The sequence below is a fragment of the Bubalus bubalis genome, chromosome 21 (genome assembly GCF_019923935.1).
Source record: "Bubalus bubalis isolate 160015118507 breed Murrah chromosome 21, NDDB_SH_1, whole genome shotgun sequence".
Lineage (NCBI taxonomy): Eukaryota > Metazoa > Chordata > Mammalia > Artiodactyla > Bovidae > Bubalus > Bubalus bubalis.
Genome location: NC_059177.1, coordinates 50,333,594 through 50,343,670, shown reverse-complemented (window position 1 = coordinate 50,343,670; position 10,077 = coordinate 50,333,594). Strand labels below are relative to the sequence as shown.

Below are 10,077 nucleotides of genomic sequence, written 5' to 3'. Positions count from 1 at the left end.
GCCGGGCGTCATAGTAACCAGGACGGAAAAGAACCCGCCCCCAGCTTAGAATACTCCCAATCAACAGCCTCCTTGCCCTACGTCCAGTGTAGTGCCTCCCGATGACAGGTTGGCTGGCCTGTCAGTCAGAGCCTGCCTCTCGCGGCCCAAGCCGAACGCTTCAGCACGTGACTATGACGGCACGGATTGGCGCATGCGCGCAGTTCCCGGAGTTGCTGGAGGTAGAGCTTTTGCTAGCTACTCGGGAGGCCGTAGCGCCCTTGGCATCCGTGAGTGCTCGGCTCCTGAATGGAGCCGACAGCGTCTTTTCACGCACGCATGCACACTTAGGGAATGTCTGCTGTATGCTTTTTTGGGTCACTCACCCTGGAAGGCAGGAGTTGTCCCTCACTACTGAGGAAACTGAGGCTCAGTGTGGGAAGGCTGGGCCAAGGTTATGCCACCTCTGGAAATGTGAGCACCGAGTTTCGCGCCTCCTCTTACTGGCTCCTGTATATAATGCCCTCTTTCCAGTGGATTCCCTAGCTTTGCCCTTCATCAGCCTTTTGTGCCCCAGCAGTCTCTGGCCTGTTCCCACGTTTGTCCTTCTGCCTGGAGTTCAGTCCCCAGCACAAGCCCTGGCACATAACAGGCACTCTTATTCCTGCCCTAGGGCATCTTGTCTCCAGCTCTTATAACAACATCTTTTGCCCTGGACTGTCATGGTCTGCCACCAAGCGCAACTTACGAGCCTTGGGAAGACTGTTACCTTGGGCTTGGCGTCAAATGTAATCACACAGCCTGACTCACATCAAGTGACCTGACTAGCTAGCTTTGTGACTTTGGAGGCTTGCTTGTTCTATCTGTGGAATGAGGATAAAAATCAAGCTCCTTAGAGATGAGCGTTTAATGAGCCCTTAGAGCATTCTAAGTGCTCAGGAAGTCTGCCTGCAGCTGCTTCCTATAACCTCCTGCTGTCAAGTTGCTGTCCCTGAGGCCAGCTCTAACACCCTCACTTCTCTGGAAACACCATGAAGCATATTTTTCCCACAGAAGGCACTGGACTTCTTCCTCTGCCTGGGGCACTGTAGCTGGTTCAGGAAGGGAGGTCCTCAGCTACTCTGAAAGTGTAAATGTAAGTGGCTCAGTCATGTCCGACTCTTGGCGACCCCATGGGCTATATAGTCCATGGAATTCTCCAGGCCAGAATACTGGAGTGGGTACCCTTTCCCTTCTCCAGGGGATCTTCCCAACCTGGGGACTGAACCCAGGTCTCTGGCATTGCAGGCAGATTCTTTACCAGCTGAGCCACAAGGGAAGCTACTCTCAAGAAGGTTCAGATCCATAAACTTGACAGAAGGAAGAAGATTGAGAGAACTTGAAGACACCACAGTTAAGATAGCCTCCACCAAGACAGCAGGTCTTCTGGGAGAGCTGGCAGTATCCTGAGACTTGATGCCAGGCTGGGTATGGGGAGTGGGCTAGCACTTCCGCCCAACAGAACCTGCCCTCCTGCAGGCTGCTGTGAGCCACTTGGCCATGTGCAGCACAGGGAGGACAGAGGACCCATGAACCAAAGAGATCAAGAGGATATGGGAACACCTGCTCAAAAGGGGGCTATTCTCCATCCCTCCATGGCCACCCATGCCACAGGGTGCTCAAATCTACACCAACCCTCGCTTCAACGCAAAAGCTCCAGATGCAAGAAAACCTCCACATACAGTCCACAAATTGCCCTGGAAGTTGGTGGGGCTCCTGGGCCCTCCCCATCTGCTAGAGTAGGTGTCCTCTGAGGGGACAGGCCAACTGGAGGCCCCCTCAGTCATTGACGAGGATAACAGTGTCTTACTTCTGCAGAATACTAATCAGCACTGTACAATGCCTTCTTGAAAGAAAAAATAACCTTGTTTCCACAAGACAGGGCATCCTCCAAGTGAAAACAAGGAAGCACAGATCTCAGAGCTTCTCCCACATGTAGGTTACCAGGCAAGGACTCTTCTGTTGGTAATTTTGTTTATTATTGAATCAGCTTGAAAACACATGATCATGTGAAGAAGAAATTCCACAAATATGATGCAGCTCCTGGGCCTCAGAGCCAGCGTCGGGCTCCCGTGTGCGTGTTGAACAGGTAATCTCTGCCTGTACCTGAGCTCAGATGGTCAGGGGAGAGAGAGAGGGCCTTTCTGGCTTTAGCAGCACTGCTTCCCTCCCCTAAGGGCAGGGAAAGATATTCCAGGACCCTTGGTGTGAACCGCCCCCCTCCCTCCTCCTTGATTTGGTTTGTCCTCTCCCTGCTTTCTCAGCAAATCATTTGAGGTCTGGCTCAGATACACAGGAAGCATCTATGAGTCCCCGAAACTTGACATCAGCTCCCCTGAGTCCCATGCCATATTACTCTACCATAATTCATGATGACAGTGGACCATTTGGGGGCCTCTTCCCTCACAACTTTCCCCCCATTTCCCCCCGGAGGCAGGAACCAGATCAGGGTCCCAGGTGTTTGGGAAACACTGGCTGAAGGATGAGTAGGGATGAGAAGAGACCCTATTCAGGGAAAGAGTAGATAGTGGATGTCTGGTGGTAGGCAGAGATATTGAGATGAGGTCTGGAGAGAAAGTGGGCCCAAGTGGAGAATGGTTTGGAAAAAGGGGAACTCACGGGAGTCCTGGGCTCTGCCATCAAAATGGTGCTGAGGGGAAGAATGAGGAGGGTGTAACAAGGTGACCCCTGCCCATGGGGAGCAGGTGGAGGCTTGCCCCCCCAAAAGGGTGAAGAACCCACCTGCTTCCTGCATCCTGATGGTGCTGGTATGGTCCCTCCCACAGGGATAGCCAGCCATGGGAAAGGGGGCAGGCTTGGCAGGGGGCACTCAGCAGCAGCCTCAGTGCCCACTGCACAGGATGGTAGGTTGACATACCAGGCTCATGACACTGCTGGGTGCCTGGGGTGTCTCCATCCTCGGGGCCTCCACAAACCCTTCAATGGATCCCTTAGTTCCCTGGATACTGGGGCAAAGTAGGAGCAGAAGTACAGGATAGGGCTCTGAGCCCCAGCCTGAGTTTCAGAGATGGACTTCCAGGCATAGAGGTAGGCAAAGGAAGCTTACCTGTTTAGCAGTAAAGCCTGGGTGGGTTTGCTTGATGTCTGTACCACCTGGGTCAACCTAAAATGCCAGGAGGAGAGACCAAGCAGTGAGAACAGCAGACCTGCTGGCTCCAGGAATCAACACCATTCATCTGCCACTCTTATTGGAGATAGCCTGTGTCCGTATGCAATGGCCACACTGTTACTCCCATCTTCCCCTGGGTTCAGTCCTGTGCTCACGAGAAACTCGGCATCTTAGGGGAAGGTCACATTTCAGGTGAAAAGCAGGGCTCAGGAATAGGGGTAAATACCCAATGCATGACAGACTCAAGAGTCTAAATCCCTTGACCTTATCCACAGCCATCCCATTCCAGACTGGGTTCTGCCAGCGAAGGAGACAGCTTTCTCCCAGTGTCTCTCTGCCTCTAAGCTGATGACCCCCGGAGGGAGGGCAGTCCTCCTTAATATCATTCTGTCTGCTCATCAATTTGGGCAGTCTTGGGTAGAACCAGCTGTCACAGATGTGAGGGCCGGGGGTGGGGGGAGGCAAGCAGCACAGGGATAGGAACCCTACCCCCGCAGGAGCCAGCTGAGGAACCAGCCCAAACCCAGGAGGAGAAGGGCACTGGTCACTGTCAGCACCACCACAAACCAGGGCTCCGGCTGCCAGAAAACCTCCGTGTCTGTCACAAGCAGGGGTGTCATCCTTGAAGGCACCTGAAATGGGGCCACAGCTTCACCACTGTCCTGCCAAAACGCCCCAATAATCCAACCTTCAAACCCCTCCAAGGGCTGGGCCATCCCACACCCCAGGTTTCTCCTCTGTATTGCCAGACTCTTTGCACTCAGCAGTTTCCTCTGAAATGCCTTCCCCAATTGTTCCACCTTGAAAACTATATCTTTTCTCCCCACCCAGCAAGGGCCTGAGGACACCCCCTCACTGTGGTTCTGTGGATGCTGGTGGCCCCTGTGCTGGCCCTCCAGGGCACTATATGCACAATGACAGTGGCCGTGGTGCTGAGGTGGGGGGTGGAGGGGCCTGCATCGGCCACACGGATCAATAGGTCATATGTATGGGGCTGCTCTGGCCAGGGGGCGCCCAACATGAGGTCGTTGTACACTAGGACAGCTCCTCGCAGGCTGAATCGGCTCTGACTATTCCCTGAAAAACAGAGTGGGAGAAGAAGGGGACCATGGCTGGCCTTGGCCTGCCCCTCCCCAGCAGCCTGGAGGGCCCCCATGGCCCCTATGGCCCTCACCTCCCACAATTCTGTAGGAGAAAGCCAGGCGCTGGGGCTCCTGGGCCACCCGACACGACACTGTGGTCACCTCCAAACTACGGCCCAGGTGAGCGTAGACGGTGAGTTCCTGAAATGGGGGCTCACACTCGGGGGCATGGTCGTTCACATCCTGCTGGAAGGTAGTCAGATCACCTACCCCCAAACCCCCAGTCCAGCCCCTCAGCCTCCTCCCACCACAACCAGAATCTCGGTGTTGGCCAACAGTTTCCAGAACTTTCCATAACAAGGCCCCAACCCTCTCCAGCCAACCAGTACAGGAAACTGAAAGTGAAGTCGTTCAGTCATGTCTGACTCTTTGCAACCCTGTGGACTGTGTCCATGGGATTTTCCAGGCAAGAGTACTGGAGTGGGTTGCCATTTCCTTCTCCAGGGGATCTTCCCCACCCAGGGATCGAACCCAGGTCTCCCACATTGTAGGCAGATGCTTTACCATCTGAGCCACCAGGGAAGTCAGAGGAAACTGATGCAGAGAGGAAAAGCAGAGTGCCCGAGGGAGGAGAGGAACTCTTTCCAATTATTTCTGAAGCTTCAGGGCTCATTTACCTCAACCTCAATGGTGATGGTGCAGGAGCCTGAACGGTGGCAGGTAGGGTCCTGGTCTTGGCTGTGGTCAGTCAGCAGGACAGTGAGCCTGTACGACTTCTGCAGCTCATAGTCCAAAGGCCCCAGGAGGCGAACCTCCCCTAGAAGAGGGGGCCACAGCCTCAGCTTGCAGAGTCAACCCTGGCTCCACCCTCTCCACCCAGCCCTGGGGTGGGAGTACCATTGAGACGGTCCACAGCAAAGGGGGCGGACCCGCCAGAGATGGAGTACTCAATGCTGTCGTGGGGGTAATCCAGGTCTGTGCCCACCACAGAGCCCAGCAGGGTGTGGGGCCTTGCATCCTCACGAACCCGGAATGTGCGTGAGACGCAGGTTGGGGAGAACTCGTTGACGGGTGTCACCAGCACCAGCACAGGCACCTCAGCTGGAAGCCATTTGAAAGTCAGGGAGCTGGCCTGGTTGGCTCGGCCCTGCCCTGGGGGTCAGAGGAGGGAGCGGCTCTGGAGGGAGGTGGGCAGTAGCTCACTCAGGGGTCTTTAGTGGACACAACCCTGCCCTATTGGTTTCCGAGAGAGATGACGCCACCCTGAAGACAGGAAGAGGGGCACAGAGGAGCCCTGTCCTGAATGTCCAGGCCTGGGTGTGGTCACTCACTGGTCATCGGAGGCTGACCACTGTCAAGCACCAGGATGGAGGCTGTATGCTGCAAGCAGGCGCCAGGAGCGTCACAGTCCAGCGTGTCATTCACCTAGCCAGAGGGGCAGGAGAGTGAGGCGCAGCCAAGGCCTATGAGAGCCTTGAGCCCACAGGGCTGCCTCAGGCCAGGTTATTCTCACAGAGCCTACCCTAACCCTCCGGTAAAGCAGGTTGGCTGCAACACCATATCCTCGCCCTCATGGTCTCCACTCCCACGGGGCCATTGGGCCACCCCCTTCCTGTCCAAGCACTCTACACGTGGGTCTAAGAGCGGGGTCCGGGTACCTCCAGGACTCCGTCTCGCAGGCAGAGGCTGGAAGCGCTGGCAGGGCTGTGGAACAGCAGTTGGTAGTCCAGGGTGGAGCCAGGAGAGTCCGGGTCAGTGCAAGTGAAAGTATTCACGAAGGTGCCCACAGGCGTGGTCTCAGGGATCTGAGTCCTGGGAGCAGAGGGCGGGTGGCAGGGCGGGAGCTGGGGCTGGGCTGCGAACCCTGGCTCTCACCCAACAGCCAAGGTTAGACTCCCAAATACTCACACCAGCAGCCCTGGGAGGCAGCGCGGGGGCCAGCGGTTGACCGACTGCACGTCCACCTGGAAATCAAGCTCGGCGCTGTCCCACGGCCGGAGTCGCTCGAAGGCCTTCACCCGCAGCCTAGTGACCGCGGCGTCCGGGGCTTGCGCTAGCTCCAGGGGCGCGGTGGTCCGGACCACGCCGTCGACTGGGAGGGGTGGCAGGGCGCCAGACGCAGAGTTCGGCCCCGCCCCCAGGTCAGTCCCGTTCCCACCTTCCCACCTCTCCACGCCCACCTCTCAGGGCGCAGAGACTGACCACCTGGCCGCCGCCTCCAAGGCTCCTCTCTAACTCCGGGCCCCCAAACGCGACCTCGCCCCAGGTTCTGCCTCGGCTCCAGGCGTTGCGGGTCACTTCTAGACCAGCCGCAGAGGCATCCCCTTACCCGCCCTCCACGCCCCTCACCGCGTGCTATGGAGAAGAGCCGGCAGGGCACCGGGGAGACGATTTCGTAGCGCACGTTGAAGCCCCGGGCGTGGACCTGAGCCACCTTACTTCCGGGAACCAGGTTTTCGGGAATGGTGATGTTCTGGGCTTGCTGCCTGGACCAAAATGGGAGCACTGGCTCCTACCTGCTCCCGGCAGGGTCTGCAGGCCCCTCCCTTGGGTCTTTCTTGGTACAGTAGCCAGCTGGGGATGCTCCTGCAGCCCTACACCTTAACCCTACTCCCGAGTCCCTGGGGCTGGGTCCTGTCTTTCCCACTGTCTCCAGGGTAGGGGAGCCTTACGGGAAAGAGACTTGGCTAGAGGGAACAGGCAAAACTTTAACCGTCAGCATCCCACGGCAGCTTCGGCCTTGTCCAAAGGTCACTAGGATCTGAAGCTGGAAGACCTGCCATGCACACAAAACAAGAAGGGAACCACGATGTGTGTCTACCTGTATGTGTGTGCCCAGCCCCCCTCAGGACCTCTATAAGGAGCCCCACACTCACTCCTCCCCATGACCTGTCACTCTGCTGACAGATATTCCTTTGTGTCTTACTCTTCTGGGTCATAAGTCCTTCTCTTTGGATGCACACAGCCCCCAAATGAGTAATATCTGAATCATTCACGACATAAATTAGCATCGTAGAGTTGCCAAGAGCCAGTCACTAAGATTTGGAAGCTTTAAAGAAGGAACTTCTCTAGTCTCCTTCAGACTACACCCACTGCTGTACTCAGAGTTTTCACTTCCTATGTGACTGCTCAGAACTTTCTCCTTTCTGTAAGGGGCACTGTGGGCTCCTGGAGCCAGGGATCCCTCTTCTTTCTAGAGCTCCAGAGCCCAGCACAGAACCAAGCCAAGGTGGGAGGACAGCCAGCATGGGGCAGCAGGTATGGGCTATGTCTGGGACAGGCAGCATGATTGATGAGGCCAGAAACAAACAATCCTCCATGAGGTAATGGCTCTGTCCATTTTATGCCCAGTTCATGGATATCGCCAGGTCCCCAGTCGTGCTCACCTTTTGAGCCTGGCCTTTGAGTCCCTGGGATGGTGCCCACAGCTGACCTTGCCCATCGATGGAGAAAGGTCCAGGGAAGTACGGAGGGTCCTGGGCACTAGTGATGTTCATCTGACAGGAAAGAGATGCTGGAGGCCCCCTTCCCTACCACAGTGCCCCCAAGCAACCCTGTCAAAATCCCCAAAGAACCCAACAGGTATCTGCCCACTCTCAAATCTCCTGTACTCTGCCACTGACATTTACTCTAGCCTGGGCTCCCCTGGCCCTGATCCAAAATCATCTCTGCTTTTAAACTATTCAGTTTTTAAAATACATTTCTTCTGGGGATTGTAAAAATGATTCAGATTTTTTTTTTTTTTTTTGGAGAATTTAGAACACAGAAGAACTTTAAAGAAGAACTCAACCCCTGAGAAGTCCCTATGGGAACAGCCATAGTCATTGGGGGTTGGGAAGCCCTCAGTGGCTCTCTCCAAGAACATGTATCCCACAGAGGCTCCGTTATAGACTAGAGTCCTTCTGCAGACTATTCTTGGCCAGGCAGGGGCTGGCCTTGGTCTTCCCATCTCCCTCCATCCTACCCCCCCACCACTGCCCACATGCAGGCCTCACCTGGGCTCCCTGGCCTGGGAGCAGCAGAGTGTACAGCGGGGTCCCAGGTGTGACAGTTTCTCGAACCTGAATAATTTCCCCAGCTGGCCAGAGGGGAGGTAAGGGAGGTTCAGGCCATGCCTGCCCCCCCCAATCCCCCACCTGCTGCCTCTGGCCTTACCTGGGCTGGCAAATCGACCAGCACACTGGTCACGATTAGGGTCCCGCTGAACATTCACAGAAAGCCGACCCTCTGTCACTTGGTTGCCACATGTGAACCTCAGCTGCAGCTCATAGTGGTTCACTGTCAGGGCATCCAGCCGGGCTGAGCTGCTCAAGGTCATCTGTGGCAGGTGGGCAGTGCCATGTGGGGCCTAGGATCTCCATCCCCCAGCACCACCTCTAGGGGCTTCCCTGGTGGCTCAGATGGTAAAGAATCTGCCTGCAGTGCAGGAGACCAGGTTCGATCCCTGGGTTGGGAAGATCCCTGGAGAAGGGAATGGCAACTCACTCCAGTATTCTTGCCTGGAGAATTCCATGGACAGAGGAGCCTGGCATGCTACAGTCCATGGGGTTGCAGAGTCGGACATGACTGAGTGACTAACACCATCACTTTCACACCACCTCTGACTTTGTGAATTTAGAGTCTGCCCTTCCCCCACTGTCCCCAGCTGTGCCCATGACCCTACCTTGCCCACATAGGTCCCCTGCCACCTGGTCAGGCTAGGTGGGTTAAAGAAGGTGGTGGGTGGCTGTACATGGAGCAACTCCAGGGTTGGTATATATGGAGAGCAGTTGAAGGAGAAAGACTGAAGGGTGGCTCCAGGTCCCTGGCTCTCAGAGACATCTATGAACCAGGACAGGCAGTAGAGTTCTGTAAGAAAGAGACGATTCAAGCTAGAGACCCCCATGCTCATGGAACCAGGTACACAGAGTCCTTCCCTTCTGCCTTGGGGCCTGGCTACATCTTGGAGACAGGCAGCCAAAGTCTTCCCTTGTCCCCCACATCCAACCACGGATCAGCTCATTTCATTGTCTAGGTCGTCTTTCCCACTGTCCCCAGGATAGGGTGACAGTGGAAACTTGGGTGAGGAAGCAGCTAAGATAAGGAATGAGAGTCAGGGGTTCAGATCTTTACCCTTTCCTGGTTCCTCCCAGCCACTGTCCTCCATGGTAGCTTATCTGAGAGGGAGCAAGACTCCACTGTGGACTCAGGGGGTGAGAAGTGAAGTTCCCCCACCCACCAGCTCCTCACCAGAGACAACCAGAGCAAGAAGAAGCGCCAGGGGCCTGAGCAGCACCATAGTGGCCTGAAGACGTGACAGCAGAGGAGACTCCAGAAGGGCAGATGTGTTTTGTCAGGGCCACCCTGTTGCCAGGTCTGTTGTTCAAACACAGGACTCCTTGGCCTCCAAGATTCTAGCCCCACCCAGCCCCTCGTGACTGAGCTCTGGACACTATAGGTTATTAAGAGCCCTGGAAAACTCCATTTTTTCACTGCTCCCAGTGGATTTCCCTGTTTATCACTACCACGTGAAGGAGATGTGAGGGGAGAGAGACCAAGTTTCAGATAGGGAAACTAAGGCTCAAGGAAGTCTTGGTCATGCAGTTCTTGAAGACAGAGCACACACGCAGCCAGGAAAAGTGGGCCCAGGGCCTGCTACCCCACAAAGCCTGAACTTCGGCTGTTCACCCCCATTAGAGCATTATCTGCCTGTGAAATCTGAGCCCAACCGTCAACAAAATCTCTCAAAATCTGTCTACATTCAACAGACAAAAGGTATCCTTGGTGATAGAAATAAAAATGGTGGTTACTTTGGGGCATAGCAATTGGAGGGGACAAAAGGTGGCCTCCTCAAGTGGCTGGTGATAT

At 55.6% G+C, this 10,077-nt stretch overlaps 1 protein-coding gene across 9 annotated transcripts; it reads right to left on the bottom strand.

Moving 5' to 3' along the window:
• Window positions 1-1,985: 1,985 nt before the first annotated feature.
• On the bottom strand, window positions 1,986-9,588 carry CDHR4 (cadherin related family member 4). 9 transcript variants are annotated; one of them, XM_044934391.2, is made up of 19 exons: window positions 9,460-9,588; window positions 8,894-9,078; window positions 8,386-8,548; window positions 8,226-8,308; window positions 7,617-7,727; window positions 6,903-7,006; window positions 6,580-6,716; window positions 6,139-6,322; window positions 5,889-6,042; window positions 5,562-5,655; window positions 5,128-5,331; window positions 4,908-5,047; window positions 4,323-4,476; window positions 4,005-4,225; window positions 3,638-3,780; window positions 3,086-3,142; window positions 2,897-2,984; window positions 2,638-2,668; window positions 1,986-2,124 (listed from the first exon to the last, which is right to left on the bottom strand). In XM_044934391.2, exons 1-19 carry the CDS (start codon window positions 9,506-9,508, stop codon window positions 2,069-2,071), a joined length of 2,358 nt encoding a protein of 785 aa, XP_044790326.2. In that variant the 5' UTR covers window positions 9,509-9,588; the 3' UTR covers window positions 1,986-2,068. The 9 variants fall into 9 exon arrangements, 8 of the variants coding, with proteins under 8 accessions (XP_044790326.2, XP_006053337.2, XP_025128094.2 ...); XM_006053275.4 differs by having other exon boundaries at window positions 4,323-4,473; XR_006547556.2 differs by having other exon boundaries at window positions 2,019-2,124; window positions 2,761-2,984.
• Window positions 9,589-10,077: the final 489 nt, after the last annotated feature.